General features: G+C 33.5%; 1 protein-coding gene across 6 annotated transcripts in view; it reads left to right on the top strand.

Annotated features, from left to right (window-relative positions):
- The window catches only part of ZCCHC7 (zinc finger CCHC-type containing 7), a 233006-nt gene that overhangs the window by 76884 nt on the left and 132120 nt on the right, over positions 1-24002 (top strand). For 5 of the 6 annotated variants that reach the window (XM_081264706.1, XM_081264704.1, XM_081264703.1 and 2 more), the window contains exon 3: positions 12717-12758. The exons of the other annotated variant lie outside the window; for it this stretch is intronic. In XM_081264706.1, coding sequence (XP_081120832.1) covers positions 12717-12758 — 42 coding nt within the window. The remainder of the gene's footprint in view (positions 1-12716; positions 12759-24002) is intronic. 6 annotated transcript variants of the gene reach the window in all.

Below are 24002 nucleotides of genomic sequence, written 5' to 3'. Positions count from 1 at the left end.
TCTTATCTTTGCTCAGGATAGTCCTATGAATGAGTTGGTTCATGGAAGGTAGTCATCTGCATAACCATATGCTTGCCAGAAAGGCACGTAGTAACTCAGAACCTCCTGGGGTTAGGTGTTTCCTGGGCATGTCATATGGGATTTCTGGGTTTCTGGAGGGCATATATTTATTTATAGCATTTTAAGAATACATTTTAGTTTGCATTGATAGAGGCAATATTAGCTAGTAGTTAAACCCAGTAAATAGATGACAATGTGGTAATAAAACCAATTTATTCTGAAAAGAAGACTGATAGTTTCTTGTAAATCTATGTCAAATGTAATATAATCTTGGGTTGATAGGTTATATATTCCTACCACTCCCTGTACTGGGGTTTGAATCTGCGTGTGCTCTACCACTGAGCTATATCATGAATCCCTTTTTTTCTCCAATATTTATTTTTTTAGTTATAGATGAGCACAGTATCTTTATTTTATTTTTATGTGGTGCTGAGGTTCCAACCCAGTGCCTCAAGCATGCTAGGCAAGCGCTCTACCTCTGAGCCACAACTCCAGCCCCTGAGTCCCTTTTTAATTTTAATTTTGAGACGGGGTCTCTCTAAGTTACTCTGGCTGGCCTTGAACTTGTGATCCTCCTGGCTCAGCCTGTCAGCTTGCTGGGGTCACAGGTGCACATCATTGTGCCTGGCTTAAGTTCATTTTTTTCATAGTCCCATTTTAGAAGACTGATAGTGATAGAGCATGAGAATTGAAATATTTTCTAAGGGGCCAAGTGTACCTTAAGAAATTTTTAAAGATGAAAAAGACCCTAGCATTACACAAAAGGTGGAAAGAAGGCTGGAAAAGATAAGAGTATTATATAAGTAATAGATGGGGAAACCTGCAATACTGAAAAGAACATAGACTATGCTCTCTGCACCAAAATGAATCAGGGGTTTCTTGTTTCATTTTTGACACTGTGAACCTTAGAATTCTTACACTGTACAAAGTAGAGGTGATAACAGAAAGTCTGTTTATCAGGAGCAAAGGCAATCTATCAAAGGAACTTAGCACAGGAACTGGCACATGGTAGCTATTTAAACATTCTTTCCATGAATATTTATTAAATCAAATTGTTTCTCTACCTTTGCTTTTTATCTGGTCTCAAGGATTTCTTTCTCCCTCTTTCTTAATGGATCTAGTCCACTTAAACTCTCATCTCCTCCATAGTTTTTCCTGTGTGATTCTTATCATCCAGTTTCTTCCTCTTTACCATACTGTGTATTGAACTCAGGTGTGCCCAACCACTGTGCTTCTTTCCCGCTGTTTTTATGTTCATTTAGTGACAGAGTCTCACTAAGTTGACCAGACTGGCCTTGAACTTACAGTCCTCTTGGTAGTATAGGAATGGGTCACCCTGCTCAGCCTAATTTCCTCCTCTTTAAAATGGGAGATTTGAATTGAATCTAGTCTCTTTCTGCTCTTCATTTTGATTCTCTAGAGGGCTCAGTCTCAAGCATATTGATGTTGGTCTTTGAACTACTCTGGCACAGATTTGCCTATACCACACAATTAAGTACTCATCTTATACTTGAGGTTAAATTTTCATGTGAATGTGGATATATTAAGCATAAAAAGTTAGATAAATGCTACTCTATCATTATTTGTCACTTATGTCATAGTGGCAGTTGAATATATTGAGAAGTATTTGTAGTTTTGTTGGGACAATACTTTTAATAGAAAACTGGAGAGTTCAGATTGGCTACCTGATTCTACTGTGATTCAGGAGATAATTCTGAGATACTATGAAAGACTTGAGGGCCTATTTAGTAAGTGGGCAGGACAGTTTAGAGTTCAATAGAAAAAAACTCAAGAGCAAGAATATCTGGTCATGTAGGTAGAGAACCAAGTAGTATAAAATAGGATTTGGTGTATGGAATTGAACTGAAGTAATGGTACTGGGAAAGTGCAACTGAATAGGTAATGGTAATGGGGTGGGGTAGACTGTAGAGGCACGTGGGTGGTTGGAGTAGTGCTTGGGGTTGCACAGACATCATGCTTTAAGTTTAAGTGATGTATTCATTATTTTCATGGAGCATTTATTCTTCTCAAAGGAAAGATTTATTTGGGGTGTTGTCCTGGTTAACTTCTGAAAGGCTTCTGTGTGAAATTATGCTGGAATTGGTTTTAAAGATGTAAATCCCATAAATCCACAGCTTGGGTAACAAATTGAATCTCTAACAAATACAAGGAATTTAAGAGAAAATCCCATTTATAAGAGAATAGCTAATATTTATTACAAGCAGTTATTATATAGACAAATTCTGTATCCAGAGGACATCTTTGTATGTTATGTCACTACCTAATCTCATATAGGTATTATAGCAGAACTGAAACTCAGATTTCTTGGATTCTGGAATCTTTTTTTTTTTTAAAGGTAAAATGCTTATATAAGTGTATGAATTACACACCTTAAATGCCTAAATTATTTTGTTGAAAAATTCAGTCAACACATATCTATTATGTTATAAGCCATTATGGGCACTTTCAGGAAAAAAAAATACAAAATAAGGTTTTTTGTTATTGTTGTTTGCTTTCTTTCTGTCTCCTTCATCTATATGAACATTATCACTCAGATCTCGTTTGTCACATTATTATACAAACTTGTATATTTTGAGTTTGATGTAGCAGTTCAACAAGAGGAAAGGTGACAGTTTCAGTGTAAATGTGGCATATTGTATAGGGAAAGAAACAATTGAATTTGAATCCTAGAGAATCTGGCATTGGGAGGATTTGACTATGTAGAGGGAAGAAAATGGCATTTTAAACTAGAACAGATAAGGGAAGAGTATAAGCAAATTATTTAATGTAGTACTGATTGAATGTGAGTTATTCTGAATTGGCTAGTTTTAGACAGTACCTACAAAATTTTAATTTAGTCCAAAGTCCAGGGGAGGTACTTTACATAGGCTGGTGATGGTGGTTTGAAAATAAACAAATATTGCCAAAATAATTTTGAATTAGTTATCACTAGGACTTGATGACTTCATGAAAAGGTTGATGAAGAGAAAAATAAAAAAGAATTCTGAAATTGTACTTTGTGTGATTTTAAAAATGGTTCTACCACTGACAGAAAAAGGGAAATTGAGGGACAAGGCAGTTTACTTTTAGTTGTGTTTAGTTTGAATTATGAGGATACTCCAAGAAATAAGAGTAGGATGTATGCCAGTTCTTGAGATATAAATATGTAGATTTTTAGATTTGGAAAATTTCCAGAAATCATATAATCTACCAATTTTTATGCTTTTGGAACACCCAGATCTCTGCCTTTTGTTTTTCTAGGTCACACTGCCCACTACAGAAATAGGTTTGCCACACATTTGGAATGAATAGTGAAATAATGAACCAATTCTTTTTTACAGAACTATTATATTGGAATTTTATCTATAGATGCAGCCACTTTACAGGATCTCTGATGGGACTAATAGTAGTATTATCTACTTAATTTTAATAATGTCTATTGCCAAGGATTGTTCATAACTTATGGTTCTGTAACAGATAAAGGAGAATATTTGAAATTAAAGGGAACCTAATTTAAGGAAAGAGGCATGTTTTTAGTTGTGTAGTGATATTGAGATTGATACCATATAGGAATATACCTTATTCTTATTGTTTTTATTTAATATCTAGCTCTTTATTTTATTATGATCATTTTTAGCACTATAAAAGTTAAGTATAAATATTAAAAAAATCAGTTTTAACAGGTTATCATTTAAAACTGAGAATTTAAATTTAACTATTCCTCTAGCATGTTCACTTTTGAGTTCCATTGTTCTTTTACATAAATATTTGGTTAAAAACTTTTAGTTTAATAAAATTTAGTGTTAGGCTTATTTTAATGTCTTTTGAGAACATTTAAAAAATCTTCCCCATATATCTAGGATATTGTTACATGATTAAAGCCAAAACCTTTTTTTTTTTCTCCTAAGTAGAAGTTTTTAAAATTGGAATATACATTTTTAGGATAAAACCTTTATTGAGAAATATTAGATAATTTTTGGGTAATTATTAAAATGATTAATTAAAATTTTTATTTTTTGGAACATGTTAGCAAACATTTGAGTGCATAATGAATTTATTATTCAAATATACAGTGCTGTTTTAAATTGATCGTATTTTATGAAGAAAGGGTCACTATGTTATATTTTATTCTTTTTTATAAAGAGGAAAAAATAGTCCAGAGCAAGGATCAAAGCCAAGGTAGAGCAACTTGTTAAACACTGTAGAATTAGACACTCGACCCCCACCCCCAACACTTCTCCTGTGATACTTCCAAAGCAGCTGCTACAGATAAACTCTGGAGCCCCAGATGGTGGTTGCCTAATCCTCATGAGAATTCATGTCCTGGAAGCAGCTCTTATCTCTCCAGACCTGACATTGTCTGTGAGCTTTCGCTAAGGAGGGAATAATATAAACATGCTATGCATGAGTTTCACTTCTTGAATATGTCAAAGACACAGGAAGTTATAGCAAAGTATAATAAGAATGTAGTTCACATTATTGAAAGTGTTATTTAAAGCACTTGATTCAAGCTTGTGATGAGTGATGATGTGTAGTTGGGAGGAAAGGCACAATGAATATTTTTTTGAAACAGAAATGCCACTCCTTCCAATATCATGAGTTTGGAGGTGTAGATTTGTCATTAAATGTGCAATATGCAGAAGAATTTACTGTTATGTAGTTTGTTTCAATCTAACAATTTGAAATAATCCACCTTGTAAATGATGTTCCGTTCTTTTATTTCCCGTTTAGTAGTCCTCTTTGTTTGGAAAGTCAGAACAACAGTTTTGCTCTTCTGGATTTAACGTTTTGTTAAAAAAAAAAAAAATTCTGGGAATCTGATCTGTGAGATCTGGTCAGTGACAAGTATAAATGGATTTTTCTTTAGCATAGCAACCAAATGTTCTGAAGTGGAGCTATAGAATACTTAAAGGCAGTGTCTCATTGAACATGTGAGCAGGGACATTGACACTGTCATCATAAATAATTGGCAAATCACATATTCCTTGATAATATGACTCTATATAGGCAATAAGGAAAATTTCTGCCCTCCTTATTATAAAATTTGTAATCAAACATAACTGTAATATCCCTCATAATAAAGCTTAAGTCTATCTTTCAAATATTCTCATTTCTCTAAACACCCTGTTCCCATTCACTTCAGACTTCCCACTAGTTCCAGAATCTATGGTATCCATTTTTTTCGTACCATTTTTCGTTTTTTTTATCTTCTGTACAGCCCTTTCTCAAAGAAGCTCCTTGTCACCCTATGAGACCCAGCTCAAATATCACTTCTTCTCTGAAGTTTTCCTCAGACTTCATCATTTCATCTTCTTTTCACCCAGAGTGCTCTATTCAGAGAATTTTTCTAAACTATAGATTTACATATGCCTCAATACTTATTTATGTGTGTGTGTGTGTGTGTGTGTGTGTGTGTGTGTATATATATATAATTACAATGCATATTAAGTCCAGTGTTTCAGCCTAGTTTGTTTTCCTTTGGTTCACATTGTAGCCAATCTCATCTCCTCTCTCTTTTCAGCTATTGTCCTGTCATGGAGTGACTTGCTATTATTTTCTTAATGAGTCTGTTTTATGTGTTTGTTCTTTGCTCTGAGTTGCCTCCATTCTGTTCATTTTAATCTTTCTTGTTTAAGATCTTTGCCAAATCTTGGCTTCTCCACAAGATCCCCAAATTCCTAATTACTCAGAAATCACAGCACTTTGTTCCCCTCTCACAGCACCATTGCATATTTTATGTAAGACATTATACTAGATTCTATTGAAAACAAAAATGACTCAGGAAAAAATATTCTAATCCTTAAAAATTAATAGTCTAGACAGGTTGACTATAATACAAAGTGGAAAAGGTAGGTAACATGAGAGAAAAAGAATTCAATACCAGGAGAGATTCCCTGTACTTGGCAAACTTAATAAGGAAGGCATATTGTAATTATCTGTGTTTGCCTTTCCTTTTCATTTGGGAGCTTCTGATGATAGGGCTAGCTCACTTAAACTTTGTATCCTCTGCAATGCCTAGCACAGTATTTCAGGAAGGAGGTAGAGAAGGAGATATATTGGAAAGATTAATAAAAGAATTGAGTTAAAACCTGGACTTCTGTTAGATAGGATAGATGGTGGAGTGAAAGAACAGTTTTTTACATTGAAATAATCGATGATTGACCCTTGGTGTGTTTGTCACATTTTCTTTGCTTTATGAAATTCTTTTGCCTGCTGCCTGCTAGAGTAGCCTGAAACCAAGTGCTTGCCACCTGTGTCCTTTAGCTGGCTACCCGCTGAACTCATTTTTCTATAGCTTCCTGTTTCTGTCATATTTGCCACACCCCGTCACCACCCACATTCCCTTTTTTGGGGGTTCTGTTTCCTGTAGTACATTAAAAGGCCAAACAAAACATGCCCCAGATGGTGCTGTTCTTTATTAAGATCTCTCACCACTTTGTGTTCCTATTTAAAAGAAACAAAAAGCAAAACAAAAAGACACATGCTGCTGCTTTGTAACCCAGCTGGCTCTGATTCCTCTTATTCTTATCTTTGCTGTTCTCTCTCATTCTTGATTTCTTCTCTGTTTCTTCTTTTATATAAATCCACTCCCACTTCTGCACCATCTTCATGAAATCTTTATATTTTCCCTTGACTGGATCATACATTTTCTTATTGCTCTGCATTCTTAATCCTTTTTCTCAGTTTTCTGTTTTTCTAATTCCCTTATTGCTCATCATTTATTTTTAAAGCAGTGCTGGGATCAAACCTAGGCCTCAGATGTGCTAGGCAAGTACTGGGGCTCTGTATCTTGAGTCCCATTTTTTTTCTGTTTTATTTTCTTTGTCATGTCCACTTTCACCTTTCTTATCCTCCAGCTCTACTCCTTTTTCCATTCTTCACTGTATATCATTAAAAAAAAAATGAAAAGAAGGCCCCAAACAACACAAAATTCTCCATCTATTTCCAGGCTTCATTTTGTATTTTATTTTCATAGTCTCTATTGTTTTTAATTAGAGCTGACTCCATGCTTTCCGCTTCATTTATTACTTTTTGTTCTTTTTGCCATATCTTCCTCATAATAAATCTTAAAAAGTAATAATCCCAGATCTTCTCTTTTCTTTCCATTCCCCATTTCATGTGTTTCCTTTTTCCCCTTTCCTCAGTGATTGTGTGTGTGTTTGTGTCTGTGTGTGTGTGTTATGGCTCTAAGATGGGGAAGATGTGGCTGACGTATATAGCTGAGTCCTGCAATACTACCTACCTATTTGAAGGTGAAGGTAAAAATGGGAGCCAGTTCGAAAGAAGGGAATAAGAGCCAAATAAGAAATTGGAGAACATGTATTGCTGTTTGTACATTATGCTTTGTGGGAAATAGAGTTGCAAGTGTAATTGAGAAACAAGAAGATGGGAGAAGTGGGTCATAAGTGTGGGCCATTGGGAGACTCTGTGCTTAGATACCTATCCTTTCTTCCCTCCCCCTGACTCACACCTACCATCAAGTTCTGTTCATTATAAATGCATGTGGTTTAACCCGCTCTCTTTAGACTTCAGAAAATGAAAATGTCCTGTGATACTAAGTCTCATTTAGACCTGTGTGAATTAATCTTAATCAGATTGTGAATAGGAATTAAAATTTTAATTTGAAGTATGAGGGAAAGGCAGTTCAGGGAGGGCAGTTTCCATTGGGTAGAAGAGGCTGTGGGAAACCAGGATATCATTGCATTTTTTATAACTTTGATTTTAAATTCGTTGAATTTTTAAAAATCTGAAACAGGTGAAGATCTAGTTTAAATTCTTTATTTTATAAGTGAAAAAATGATTCAGTGATTGATTTGTTCAGGTCTTACAGCTTCTTAGTGTTTAAAAAGGGTCAATTTTATCCATTATTCTCTTTATAACACCATATTATTTTTGTACTACATTAGCTCCATAGCCATTCCTTGACTTAAAGTGGAAGGAACAGGATCAAAGAGAAAAAGGGACAAAAAGTAATATGTTTATATGTCCTTCCACTTCCTCATTCCTTTCTTTCTTTATTGTCACTTTATTCTGAATTTCCATATTTGAAGAACAGATCCTGCTTGAATGCCTAAGGATCTGTTGTATTGCCAGTGGAAGAAAACAAAAAAGTTAGATCTTTATTAAAGAGGAAAGGTAGTAATAGGTATTTTTAAAAGTCTTTCTGTGCCATTTTATGTTCATCAAAATCACTACTTCTGAGATAACAGAATCCCTTTTTGTCTAGAAAATCTGAATGGGTGGGAGGGAAGCCAAAACTGACTGGAGAATCAAGGTCCAGCATTACTTTAAAAAGTTGAATGTGTTTAAATCAGCAGGGCCCAATGACATGCATCATAGGGCACTTAAAGATTTGGCAGATATCATTGCTGAGGCAGTAGCAAATTACCATGCACAGGATGTGAAAAGAACAGAGTAATGGTAGTGCTTCTAAGCCATCACTTTTGTTAGCCTAGTGCTCTTCACCACCTCCCCCTAAAGCTATAGAAACAAAGACACTATACAAAACTCACATTATTTGCATTGCATTGGCCTTTCAAAACTCCATTTACCCAGCCATATCCCATTTTCTCTTGTCATTTTCCCAACTTACACATTCTAAATATAAATCCAGTGTGGTTTTAAAAATTTGCATAATGTCTGTGGAAAATAGAGAGTAAAAATAAAGTTTTCATTCATAGGCATTTCTAGAATCCCAGATTTCAGAGTACTTTTAACATATTGTTTCATTTGACCCTCCAACAAACCCTGAAAGTCTCTGGTATGCTATGTAAAGATAAAATTAGCTCAGTATGCCATAAAAGAATTTTACATTCTGTGGATTCAGTTTGTATTATTAGACTAGTCTGTCTTTACTTATTTATTTTATGTACTCTACCTGTTTCCACAAAGGGGTTTGAGATAGCTTGAGATAGGATGAATATACAATAGACATTTACAAACAAAGCTGTGTGGTTGAAAAATCAGATTAAATTCTCTCTTCTAAGAACCTGAGGTGAAATGATTTCTGTTCTTAAACATTAAATTTGGCTCTCAGCTTCAGCAACTAAAGCAAAAGTAAATGTAATGGATTGTGTATTTTGTTGTTTTAATTAGAGTTGCATATTACTTTTTCCTTTTATTATGGTTATTTACATATGCATTATATTATATCTGTAAACTCTTTCAGAGGAAGGACCCTGTGGCTCCATGTCTATCAACATCATAGAAGTTAGCACAAGTGAACAAATGGTTAGATATGATTTATGTTGAGGAAAGTAACTTCTTTTGGCATTGGAATCTAATAGAAAATTTAGCATTTGAATTTTTATGAAAGAAACACTGAGTAATAAGGTTTTATAAATGATGCAAAAACAGTTCTTTTACAGACCTTGGTTTTATTGATCCCACAAAATCCACAGAGGATAAATAGGAAAGGAAAGGTGGCAACTCAAATAAGTCATGAGTTTAGAGTCAGATGGACCCTAGTGTATTCCAGATCTGCTTTGGACTCTGTGACCTTGGATGATGTATAGACTTATTTGAGCTTTAGTTTCTTCATTTGAAAATAGGACTAATAATACTTTTCTCACGGTGATTTTTGATTTGGTTAAATGAAGTAAACTAGGTAACTAACAGTTTCTTTCTAAAGAATATAATTTTCTGAGCTGAACATTTGTTTTCCAGTTAAATATATCTTGGTTTTATTTTTTGACTATAGATAGTTACTTAACAAATCTAATCTTTCTTTCCTCATTTGTAAAATAATAGAAATAATAATACTGGAATAAGTATTAAAACCTGAGATGTAGAGCATTTAATTATTACTAAGCATTCAATACAGTTATTATTAATGATACTAAACATTCAATACAGTTATTATTAATGATATTGTGATAAATAAAATATTTTCATTGAGAACTATATCAGTGTTGGCCCAGATACATTGAATGGAATGTTGAATTTTGGTATATTTGTCAGCAGTGGATCCAGGCGGGGGTGGGAGGAGATAAGGCTCTAGGTAAGTGCTTAGATTGGTGATTTTTCTGATATTTCATCCTTGTAAAATCATAATCATGAGCTGGGGTGTACCTCAGAGGTAGAGCGCATGGGTTCAATCCCCAGTTAACCCCACCAATTAAAATAATAGTTATTTGATAACAAGTAAGGCCCTCTTATATTCCCATAATGTGGATTGAATGAATGGTTCTAGAAGGCCAGCTATCATGCAGAGTTGTAGCCTTGCATTAAGATGAGAAAAATGGGGGCTGGGATTGTGGCTCAGTGGTAGAGCGCTTGCCTAGCACGGGCAGGACCCGGATTCGATTCTTAGCACCACATAAAAATAAAGGCATTGTGTTGTGTCCATCTACACCTAAAAAAAAAAAAAAAAAAAAAAAAAGATGAGAAAAATGAGTTGTTTTCTATACTTAGTAATGGAATATCCTAGCATTCTACTATTGTTTTTTGTTTGTTTTTGTTTTTTGGGTTGTTTTTTTTTTTTTTTTTTTTTTGGTACTGGGATTGAACTCAGAGGGATGCTTTATCACTGAGCTACATCCCCCAGATATTTTTAAATTTTGAGATAGGGTGTTAGAAAGTTGCTGAAGTTAGCCTTGAAATTGGATCCTCCTGTCTCAGCCTCCAAGTTGCTGGGATTATAGGTGTGTATCACCACACCCAGTTATATTTTTAAATGCCAGTACACATTACATTCATGAAACCATATCATTTATATTTCTTTATACTAGTGTGGTCTTATTTTCTTTATGCTTTTTTTTTTATCTTTGCTACCTTCTACTTCCAGAACTCACCTACCCCAAAATAACTTTTATAATAAAACTTGTGTGTATACTGTTGTTTTCTTCAATCACATATCCATTCCTAAACATTCATTTGTACTTTAGGTGATCATATTGTTTGAAAATGAGATCATATTATAAATAATTAAACTTTAGCTCCACTAGTGTATTCTCACAACTTTTAAGTGACATAATATTCCAAAACTTAGATGTATTATTCAATCATTTTTCTGTTGATGCTTATGCTTTAAGCTCCACTTCAAAGTAAAATATTTAGGATAATAATTTTAGCAAAGAGCTTTCTAAACTGGATTGTTTATATCTTTCTCTTTAATTTTTCTGATCATTATGTACTTCTTTTACTTTTTATTTTGGCAAAATATATATTTCATATAATTGACCACTTAATCATTTTTACACACATAGATCATTGGCATTAAGTACATTTATATTATTGTGCATCCCCATTTCTGTTATCCATTTCTAGAACTCCTCTGTCATCTCATACTGAATCTCTGTACCCATTAAACAGTAACTTTCTATCACCCCCCAATAACCACTGTTACACTTTTTCTATGTATTTGACTATTCTAGTTATACCTCATATAAATGGAAGCATACAATATTTGTCTTTTTGTATTCAGTTTATTTCACTTAGCATAATGTCTTTGGCGTTCATCCATGCTGTGGCATGAATCTAATTTTATTTTACCCAGTACTGGGGATTGAATCTAGGGGTATGTTTACCAGTAAGCTATATCCCCTGTCCATTTTTTAATTTTTCCTTTCTGAGAAAGAGTCTAACTAATTCTGTGGCTGGCAATCCTCTGCCTTAGCTTCTCTTCCAAGTAACTGGGATTACAAGGTGTGTGCCACTGCCACTGGCCCAGTCTCAGCTTGTGGCCCTGGGCTGTGAACTTTATTAGTGCTTCTCAGTCTTCCGGGCCCACCTTTAGGTGAGACTAGATGGCTAGATGGGCTAGAATCAGGCATTTCCTTTCCCTTAGGTGGATTGGATTCTAATAAAATCTTAGCAAACAAATAGTTTCTCCAAAGGTCAGGCTTTGTTAAGAACAGAATGTTTGGGGCTTATTTCAAAAATGGTTCCTGTTCTCCCCTTGCTGAATCCAAGAGGGGATTTTTGTTTGATATTCACTATGAAGACTTTATAGAACTCCCGTAGGTAAAACTCACCAAAGAGTAGCATCTCTCTTATTATGATTAGATTCCCCCCCCCCCCCACTGGAGTTTTTAAGAAGTTATCTCCATAGAATCTCTAGTAATTTATCATTTACAGTTTAGGTTTTCCTACTCTGGCATTGTTTCTTTGGATATTTCTGCTGATGGGTTTCTGTTATAATAAGTTGTGATTCTGTCAACCTGAACTACTTTTGATCCTTATATCCCATATCCAAATCAGTAGTAAATCCTGTTGGTTTAAGCCTTTGAAATGTCATTTAGAAGCAGATTCTGATTACTTCTTATCTACACTGCTACCACTTTGTTCCAATCCAGCATATCATAATCTGGACTATTGCAGTCGTCTTCTAGGTTGTCTGTTTGTCTCTGCCAGCAGCTAGAAACTTAAGTCAGATGATGTCATTCCTTTGCTCAAAAACTCTATGGTAGCTATCTTTTTCACTTTGAAAAACTTTTGGTGTTCATCATGATGTAAAAGGCTATGTATAATCTGGTTCTTTATGTCTCTGATGTTATCTTTTGATGATCACCTACTAGAACTTGCTTCAGCCACACTGACTGCTAGTTCTTAAAAGTTCCAAGTACATTCTTGTCTTCAAGCTTTTGCACTTGCAATGCTTTCTGTGGAATATCCTTTTTTCTCAATATTTACATGGCTCTCTCCCTCCCTTTCAGATTTCTGCTCAAATGTCATCAGAGACTCTCTTTTTGGCGCAGGTAAAATTAACATCCCTTAACCCCATCATTTCTCTCTTTTATTTTTCTCCATAGAATTTATTACTATCTCACTTATTTTATATGTATGTGTATGTATGCATGTGTAGGTATATAGACATGTGTGTCCATATGTATGTATGTTTTTAATGGTTTTATTCATTCTACCAATTCAAAAATGTTTTTCTTATATTACTTTGTCTTGATGGCCTAGAACTAAACTTGACTAGACACTGAATAAGTGCTCTTTGAATGCATGATTGAATAAAGCAGGTGGGAAAAAAACAAGAAAGAATCATGTGAATAAAGTGGGCCTTTGGGTATTTAACAACATTAGGCTTCTGAAGGAGAGTGGTAAGGTAGAAATGTCTTTGGGGTGAAGGTATTGATAGTGGACATGCTGGTACTAAGGATTATTTGGTAATCTGATTACTTGGGCAGATTGCCCATGAAGTCAGAGGTGTTCTGAATTATGAATCTTTTTTTATCCACCAAGGACATTTTTTTTTCTCTTATTTGTCCATTCTTACTCCATGCTATGTGAATAGATCTTTTTTTGGGGGGAGGGGGTTGGAGTAGGTTAGAATAAGCAAGCTTTCTTTTACCCTTTCTCAGCTTTCTGGGTTATTGTCATGGCCATTTCCAGTCCTTTCCTGCCAACTTGATTGTGTTCCCTCTGGTGGCTGGCTCTCATCTCCCTGGTTTCATTTTTGTCAGGAAGGGCGTTATATATGTGCACTTTATCTCTGAATGCTAAGAGAGTACTCGTCAAACTGACAGTTGGTGTGACTACTGGTTGCCACTTGACATGGAAAACAACACCTAAAAGTCTGCATTTGCAGCCGTGGGCATTCAGGAGACTCACAAGAAATAATATTTTTCAAAATATATGTATCAAGTAGAGATAATGTTATTGATGAACATTTATATTCTGTTAAAATGTGTCCTTTCTCTACATTTTATTTCCTGCATATACTGTCTATGCTTGTCTTACGTGTCTTTTTCATATGATAAGAAAATATAGAAAACACCTGAGAATTTTGAAGACTAGTTGTCTAGTAATGAACAAGATTTATTTTATTTGTTTTGTACACCACAGCATTGATCTCCTTCCCCTGTTTAGACAACTGCAGTGTTTCCCTAATATTCATTAAATATAACTAAAGCTAGCATTTAAGGAAATTCATTACATAAGCCCTTTCCCCCAGCCTACCTATTCTAGTCTTATTTCTTGGTTCCCTCTCATATTCCCTCTCCTGTAGTCTTTTGGTTTTTAAGCAGTTCTTTGTAGCCTCTCTGGGATTCCTTTGAAGAAATGAGAATAAGTAGCCAAGGCTTTTTCTCTCTGCTTTTTTTATCCAGGGCCTTTAGGTTTTAACTTCTCTTGCACATTTGTCTTATTTTGAAATAATAGGACTCCATAACCAGAAGAATGTTTGAAAGACACTCCATTTGTCTGGTCAAATGATTAGTGTGTGTGTGTCCTCTATGTCTGTCCATTTCTTTCTTTTATATGCCTACCTGTTTACACACATTCCCTAAGATGTTATACTTAGACTTTCTTGTGGCTTTGCTTTTTGGTGTAGTTCCTGTCTGTCAAGAGAATGCTGATTTCCACAGTTGATCATTCATATAGTGCACATTTCTGTACTTGGAATAGTGTGTCAGTTCCAAAAATTTTATTTCTAAGGAACTTCTAGTAAATTTTGGAATGAACTATGTGATTAAAATCTTTAGGGATTTATATATGTTTTGTTAACTTATGACCTTGTATGAATGATGAACAAAGACAAAGAGCTACTTCTAACTGTTAGAAATAGTAAGTCTTAAGTTGGGGCCACAATTATTTCAATGAGTGAGTACTTCTACAGTATTGATGAAGTTTAGTAGGAGGGTAGAATTTAATATATCTATAATTGTTCAACCTATAGAGTTGGTTTTGTTTGTTTTGGAGTTTTAAAAATAATATAAGCTGTATATGAAACCAACATGGATTATATTTTTTGTGAGTTTTATTATTCTGAATTTTATAGAAGAGTTTCACATGTTTCAGTGCTTCTTTTTCCTCTCTAGCTTCTTGATGAAATGGTGACTTAGAAATTTTTTTGTGTGTCAATTGCTGAAAATTTTGTAATTATAATACAGTTTAGAAGAATACACTTATTTTTCCTTAATTTTAGTCATAAAATATTGAGTTCCCTTAGGGTGGTATTTATCTTGAATTTACATAGTAGATAAGAAGTATATTTCATAATGATAGTCCTTTTACTTCCCAATACTTTTTAAGCTTTAGTTTTCATGTCTTGGAATTAGAGTGCTATTGATGTGATACTGTTTTATATTTAACATTTCCCACCGTAGAACATTAAAATGTAAATATTGCCCAGCAGTCTATAAAGGTTAATTGTTACTAGTATAAAACATTCAAAATGTTTTCTCAGAAAACCTGTAGCTGAAGCAGTGGTTCTCAGTTAGGGATGGTTACCCCTTCACCTCCTAGGACCATTTTGGTAATATCTGGACACATTTTTGGTTGTCACTGCTGAGGTTACAGAGGCACTATTGGCATCTATTGGGTAGAGGCCTGGGATACTAAATCCTTCAGTGTATAAAATGGTTGCCTACAAAAAAATAACTTTATTTCGCTTTCTTTCTCTCCTTTTTTTGTACTGGGGATTTAGCCCAGAGGTCCTTTACCACTGAGCCAATCCCCAGACCTTATGTTTTATTTTGAGACAGGATCTCCATAAGTTGCCTAGGACCTCAAAAGTTGCTGAGATGGCCTCAAATTTGTAATCCTCCTGTCTTAGTCTCCCAAGTTGCTGGAATTTCAGGCATGTGCCTCCACCCACGTCAACTAATAATTTTCCTGCCTCAAATGTTAGTAGTACCAAGATTGAGAAACCTTAAACTAAACACATATTCTTCTGCCTTACTTAAAAATGTGTATTGTACTTAGACCTATCTTTCTGTATAGGCATACAGATTTAGCCATTTTCCCAATAATTTTTCCCAATAAATTTCCCTAAAATTTTTTTTGAAAAAAGTTTTCTTACCTTTGAAAGGAATAGATCTTTAAAACAACTATTTTTATTTAAGAAAGTTGTAATTGTGAAATAGCTATCTGTGTATGTATGAAATAGCTATCTATATCAATGGATAAAATAACAATTAGAAAATCTTAGTAAATATTCCTGCCAACAACAAAACTCTAAGGTTCTAGGATCTGCTTAAGGCAGCTAAGTCTTACTTCAGGGTCCCCATCTAACAGAATAGTTACTTAATGTTAACACACTCTCCCTCTCTTTGTATTGTTGCCCCCAAATACAGTATTGACAGCTTCTATACCTTCTATACCTTTGCAGTATACTATCGTTAATATCTTTTGTATCTTTTTGTAGTGTTCTCTGTGGTTATATAAAGAACACACACACGCACACACACACACACACACACACGCAGTGTGGAAGTCATTATGAACACCTGAGACATACTTTTCACTTTTACTCTGTAACATTCCTTGATTAATATACAGCTTGTTTTCTTTTTTTAATAGCTATATGATATTGTATGGGATATATACAGTGGCTCTTTCAGTTTATTGAACTATCCCACTAGATACTTAATTGTTTTCAGTTTTTTTAACCACGTCAAACAATATTACAAGTACATATACTTTTGTGCTGTATATTTTTTAATCAGTAAAATTGGTTTAGTAATGGTTAGTGCCAAGAAGGAATAATAAGAATAATCACAAATTGTTTGTTTGAGCTTGGATTTTTCCTGGAATTTGACTAATGTTTAATTCCAAACTGTGATGACTTTAGTTACACCACAAAAGAATGTTATTACTGCTCATCCTGACTGGACCAACATCTTTTCCTTATTTAAAAGGAGGTAAGTAACAAAACTTAACAACAACAACAAAAAAAACAAACAATAAGTTTATGGATATAGAAAGAAATGCTTAGAAACTATCTTACAAGAAGTATTAGTTAAAATTTCAAAAGCAGATGATTCAAAGTAAAACAAAAGAGCTTGTCAGTTGTATAATACAAGGATCCTAATATGTCTCAAAACTTTTTATAAGCTGTCCAGTTCAGCATATGCTTTTTATTGTTGTTAATGTTTATTCATCTGATGATACTGTATCTCTAAATACTGAGTGAATGTTAGGTTAATTATTCTGCAAGGCAGATAGTGTAAGAAAAGGCTAGATGTGTGGACTCTAGTCCTGGCTGTGCTTTCGTTGACACACATACGTCAAGTTTTCACCTCCCATAATCTCCATTTCTTTCCTTATTATAAACTTGATTGTTTCTAAAAATTTTTTATGTCTAAAAAGTTCTGAATTATTATTATGCACATTCCTTTTTTAGTGCTATCTTCACATTTACATTTCCCAGAGTCACTGCATAGTAGATCAGTAGCATTGAAAAGCCAGGTAGGATCTGGAAATGAAAAACATTTCACTTAAGTTTTTAGATCCCTAACCAACATTTGGTATGAGGTTTGCTTAGTGGTACTTGTGTGCATTTGTGTGTGTGTGTGTGTGTGTGTCTCATAATTCGTCAGCCAAGAAAATTACTTTCTAGCATAGACATTTTATAAAGAATCATTTATTCTGTTTTGTTCCCCAAAAAGATTTTTGAAACCCCAATTTGCATATCTAAGTGGCAAAGCCCTAAACTTCAATTATCCAGTAGTTTAACATAAACTCATACTGCAACACTCATTAATACATTTGAGTATACTGTAAGTTCAGAATATGAATTATCTAGTAGTGAGCAGTGCTACATTACATTAATTCTTATGTTGTTGGATTGTTAAGAAAACATTTCGAAGGCCATGTTAATTGCGGATGTACAAAAAAGGAACTAGGAAATGTTTTTATTATGTTGAATGAGCTCTGCAATTTGAAACTTTTACACCTTTGGAACATTTTTCTGACACTCAAATCTTTTTCTTTGATTTCGTTGTATTGTTTTATGAATTTATTCAATGTATTATTAATGTCTTAAGTAGAGGAGATAATTTTTGATCTTGGCTTCTAAAGCATGTGCCCTTTCTCTGACCAATATAGGAATGAATATAGTTGCTTAGCTAGTAATAGAAGGTCTCAGTGCTCTCCTGCCACCACAAAATTCTTACTTTGACCTCTGGTGTTATTTCAGAGTTCCCCCCCCCCATAATTATTTCTGATAATTCTGTAGTATAATTGTTGGAGGGATATAGTTAGTAAAATAAATTTAAGGTGTGGAAGATATCCTTTTCGAACATTAGCAATAATGAAATTGAATTTCAAGGCATACACTTTTTTGTTGCTATTTGAGTGTTGAATTGTCAATCTTTGTGAAGTGAGTATTGTGACATAGGCAGTTGAAGAAGGGTATATTATGTAATTTTAGAAATTAGGGTTAAGGAAAATAAAAACTTTAAAGCTCCCCATATATTAAATTTTAATAACATTGATATGCTGCTTGCTTTATGAAACCTTTTATTACAAACAGTTATGAATATGAACATCTCATTTGACTACTGATGAACAGAGGGGAAAATCTAAATTAAAACTTTAAATACCACTATTTAATTACCCAAATGGCTTTGACTGTGTTAAAGAGTGCCTGGGATTATTCTGTTTTTCAATTTGTTTTAATGCTTCCTTGGTAAAAGCTGATGGATTCCCAGGCCCATTGCTGTCACTGATGAACTATATAAAGATAAATGACATTATGGTAAATTCCACTTAATGACACATTTTTAATTTTCAGAACACAGACATTTTCAGGCTAGTGAATGAAGGCTAATTACCTCAAGATCAGAACAAAATAACTCCTCATTTCGAAAGATAATAGAAAAGAAATGTTGCAGATTAATGATGCTATTTATCTTTAAAGGAAAAAAATTTTATCTTTATCCAGATAGCATAGCTCCCTGAGGAGCATGGTTATAAAATGAATCTGAAGTCGCAACTTAATAGGTTATTAAAATTGTGAGTGCAGGCTCTCCTGCTTTAGTCTTTCCATAAATTTAAATTGAAGGTCTGCTGTATTCAAAAAGGAGCAGCTTGTTTATGAGGCCAGAGGGAGCAACATAGGTTTCTGACAAAAGATGCACTTAACCTCTTTCTAATATCTTGCTTTTTTATTTTTCTGAATGAAACTTAACTATTTGAAAAAGTATTTTGCAATTTTGTTACTACTCTAATTGATAACCTAAGTGGAAGACGCACACTTGGACATGTTTAATTAAGATTAAAATAAAAATGAAAACTAAATGCTTGATGCCTTGTTGGATATATATAAATCACTTTGTAATCTAATGCAATTATGTATATATATGTGTATATTTTTAAACATTTTAATTTTGTTACCTTAAAAAAAATCTTGGCCTATGAGAGTGTGATTTTGTGGTCACAGTTGGAAATTATGTAGGAATTGTTCAATAAATCATTATTCACAGTTAAAGGATTAGCAATAATCCTTTTACTACACTCCCATACAAGCAACAATACAGTGACTCAGATAATATTACTTGATCATAGAGGCTTTACACTGTTCCTGACATCTAAACTCCGTCTTTTGCCCTAGTAATATAATTATTATTTCTTTACTTAATAAGGTCATGCAGCATTTTATGTAATTTTCATTCATGTCTATTAAATAATACATGATTTGCCTGTGTTGATCATATTTCTGTACTTCAGAAAAATGTTTGTGTCCAACATATAGTAGAAATAACTGTTTCTTGCATTGGACAGAAAAAGCTTCATATTATTTTAAGAAATTATTTTTCCCCTTTGCAATTTTATTTGGTCTAAATAGTTTAAATACACACACACACACACACACACACACACACACACATATTTTATCTCATAGGGACAGCAGTGTACTTACTGATTGCCCCCAGCATCCTTTGATGTGAAATTTTTGGTTAAGACATTTCTTAGAATAGTCAAGAATGGAATTCTTTGTAATTATAATGGCAGTGTGATTTGATTTTATATTAACTGTTATGAAAACCTTTATATTTTTAAACAATGTTCTTGCTGAAGTAGTTTTGATTCTGTAGGTTAAGGGTAATTTTTCTTTATATTATTTTTTTTACTAGTGATTATAATTGTACATAATACTAAGATTCATTGTTCATATTTGTACGTGCACATAATAGAATAGTATAATTTTGTCAGTTTGTTAAAGTTAGGGGTGATTTCTAATAAAATAATTTTAGATTATTGAATCTGAAATCAGGTGGCTATATTTACTGAAAATTGAATAGTAGTAGAACACATACTTTGTGTCAAATTCTGTTTCACCGTTTTTTTTTTTGTTTGTTTGTTTGTTTTTTATTTTTCAGTCCTTGGAATTGAACCCAGGGACATGTGCATGTGGGGAAAGTACTCTATTGCTCTAGTACTGAGCTACATCTACCATCCCCTAACTCATCATTCTTAGGATTGGTATTTAAAATATTACTGTAATGATGTAGCACTATAATATAAAGATAAGAACTACAATATTTTGGCATATTACAGAGCATTTTTTCCTTTCCAACGGTATCCCATACCAGGCTTTTTTAATTCTTTATTTTCTACAGGTGTATTTGTCTTATAGTGACTTGAGAGAAACTGATAAGAATTCTTAAGGTTATGATTTACAGTCCAGTAATCCTGAGAAAACAAAAATGAGTCATCTTTCTTAGTATTGCAATAATTTGTTTATGCAATATTCTTCTTTCTAATTTTTAATAAGAATACATATAAAAGTAAAAAGAAATGTGTATTTTGTACTCATGAGAGAATTTTCAGTTAATTCCTCATTGTTCTCTAAATTCATTTTTAAATGTGTGCTATAAACCTGTTATTTCCCAGTGATTTGGGGGAAGATTTTATTTATTCTCAGTTTAAAAAAAAATATAAAATTTTTTTTTAAAAAACTGAGCAATCATTAATCAGGCAGAACGAAATAGCACAATAGTATAATCTAAGCAATCTAAGAAATCATTAATCAGGCAGAATGAAATAGCACAATAGTATAAAGATAGGAACTACCAATATTTTAGCATATTATAGGGCATTTCTTTCTTTCTTTCTCCCTTTCCCTTCCCTTCCCTTCCCTTCCCTTCCCTTCCCTTCCCTTCCCTTCCCTTCCCTTCCCTTCCCTTTCCTTCCCTTCCCTTCCCTCCCCTCCCCTCCCCCCTCCCCTCCCCTCCCCCCCCTCCCCTCCCCTCCCCTCCCCTCCTCTTCCCCTCCCCAACCTTTCTTTATTTTTATTTTGAGGCAGGTCTTGCTAAATTGCTGAGGTGGGCTTTGAACTTCTGGTCCTCCTGTCTCAACCTCTGAAGTTGTTGGAATAACAGATTTGTGCCACTGCACCTGGATAAAACTTTTTTTTCTTAAAAATTAAATTTATTTTAATGGATACCTCTTAGAATATATATATATATATATTTATATTTATATTTATATATATAATTATATATATATATATATAATGCCACCACAACTAGCTTCTTTAAGTTTTCTTACTTGTTAAAAAAAAAAGGACTTGGATACATTTAAATTGTATTCTATAGGGCTTTAGGAAAAGAAAAGTAGGTGTTAGCAAGAGGAAGGTCTAGGTTTTCTCCTGCTTAACCAGACAATTCTGTTTTTTATTTTGTTTATTTGTGAGTCTGCTTAGGGTTTGATTGATAAAAAGTACTTACTTAAAAACAAAAAACTACTTCTATATTGGGAAAAGAACTAGCAAACTGTCCCACAGGTCACATCTGTCCTAGCACTATTTGCATAAAGTGTTTTATTGGAAGAAAGCCATGTTCTTTGGTTTACCTATTGGTCATGGCTGCTTGTGGCATAATTAGCAATTGTGATAGAGAGTGTATGCCAAGCAGAGCTCAAAATATTTATCTGATACCTTACAAAAAGTTTGCTGATTCCTGGACTAGGTACTTATAATCTTATACTTGAAACTTACTTCCTAGAGATGGCTTAAACTGTGTGGTGTGCAATTCCTCTCAGACTACACACTAATTCTTAGCTAATTGTTTTAAAGCATAATTAAGGATAAATCTTCATGAAATTCTGACCATTCACCCTCTGTATTCCCTAGCATATTTTAAAGAATAGTTGTTTTGTGCTTATTATTATCCTAAGAACATAAAAGGAAATATTGTTCATATTGTTTCATAGTCCTTAGTTAATTTGGGTAGGCAAGATTAACACAGCTGAAATGATTATAGGACATTTTCAATACATATTATGGTATATTCTCAGACTATGAATCTAAAAGTAAGTTTAGTAGGAGTTCAAAGAACTCCTATTGTGGCAGGAATAGCCTATTAAGAAAATTTTGGGTTTTTTTTTTTTTTTTTTGTAAGAAATGTGACTTAAACTAGTCTTTGAAGTCTAAATGGAATTTGAATAGATATCATGAAAGTTAAAAGGACTTTTCTTGGGTGAAAAAGCTAGTATAGAGAAAGGAATGAACTTAGAGGCAGCAAAGATTATTGGGCTTATTGGAGCAGTGAAAATGAAAGAACCTTAAAAGGAAGGAAAGAGCAGATTACTAGATGACAGAGTTTCCTATGGAAGATACTTATAAATCATGTTATTGTTGGATAATAAGGGATACTTACTCTATCATGGTGTTGATAATCTATAACCATTGACAATGATTAGTTGGGCAAATACTGGATAGAATATTGTTATCATTTAATAAGTGAAAATACAGATAGTAAAACAGCATGCACCTAATTTGCATTTTAAAAAATATTTACACATGAAACAAAGGACTGAACATTCATATTATTAAAAACTGGAATGGTTATCAAGAGATTTCTCTCATTCTTATACCATGAACATGTACATTTTAGGTTCTAGGGTGTTTTTGTTGTTGTTGTTGTTGTTGTTGTTGTTTTTGGATAGCAGGAATTGAACTCAAGGCGTTTAACCACTAAACCACATCCTTAGTCATTTTTAATTTAATTTTTTTTTTAAATTTAGAGACAGGTTCTCACTAAGTTGCTTAGGGCCTTGCTAAGTTGCTGAGACTGGCTTGGAACTTACCATCCACCTGACTCAGCCTTATGAGCTACTGGGAGGGATTATAAGCATGTGCCAAATCACCTAGCTTGTTTTGTTTTTAAGTAAAGAACAGTAATGTGGACTTTGACTTGGTCATAACAGAGAACCAGAGACTGTATTTACATTAAACCACTAGGAAATCAGTCATACAAATAGGAAATAGCTGTGCATAGACATGATTTATAACAATGATTACTATGTATTTCACTTTTTTGATACTAAGGTAAAGGGCATTTTTAAAAATGGATAAACTTAAAATTGGATAATAAGCTGTATAGGGCACTTATATTAGAGGGGAAGCAAATGAAATATAGTCTACAGCTACCCTTAGCATATTGCCTAGTGAGTTTCCACACTATAGTATCAGAAGGGGGATACATTTAGGTATCAGAGAAGGGATCACACTACAAAGAAAAGATATGGTTCAGAGTATGAGGAAGCCAAGATGTTTTGAATTTGTGGATAAAATTACTGAAGAGAAAGAAGAAATAACTGTGACATACAAAACAATCCTGATAAATTTTTGTCTGAGTACTATATATGTTGTAAGAGGAAATTACTCAAGACTGTAGAAATGCTAACTAGAAAGGAATAGGTGTGAAAATTCATGGAACTCATGCAAAGCATTTGCCACTGTAAATTTCCACTACTTTTGCTGTATGCCATAAATATGGTAAATAAAATTGAAAAAAAAATCTAGCCAAACTGATTAGGAAACAAAACATAATGAAAGAAGACAGAGAGAGTATTATCAGTAATGAAAGAAGGGATATCATACTAGTCTTATAGATGTTAAAAGTTTAAGGGAATTTAAAAAATTTTTTTTGTAGTTGTAGATGGACAGAATGCCTTTATTTTATTTGTTTATTTTATGTGATTATTATGAACTACCTTAAATCAGTGAGTTCAACAACTTGAAATTGACAAATTCTTTGAAAGACACAAAGTTAAGGAGAAGTAGAAAACCTGAAGTTAAATTGATAGGTAAAAACTTTTCCAAAGAGAAACCTACAGGTTCAGGTAGCATTGATAGTACATTATACCAAATTTTAAAGAAGAAATAATAGCAATTCTGTAAAAATTCTTTTAGAATATAGAAGGTAAGGTTAACACTTCGCAAATCATTTTATAAGGCTTGTTATCACCACAACACAAAAACT

This window comes from Spermophilus citellus (assembly GCF_964194105.1).
Source record: "Spermophilus citellus genome assembly, chromosome: 2".
NCBI lineage: Eukaryota > Metazoa > Chordata > Mammalia > Rodentia > Sciuridae > Spermophilus > Spermophilus citellus.
Note: the sequence above shows the minus strand (reverse complement) of the source record. Positions and strands in the feature narration are given on the sequence as shown.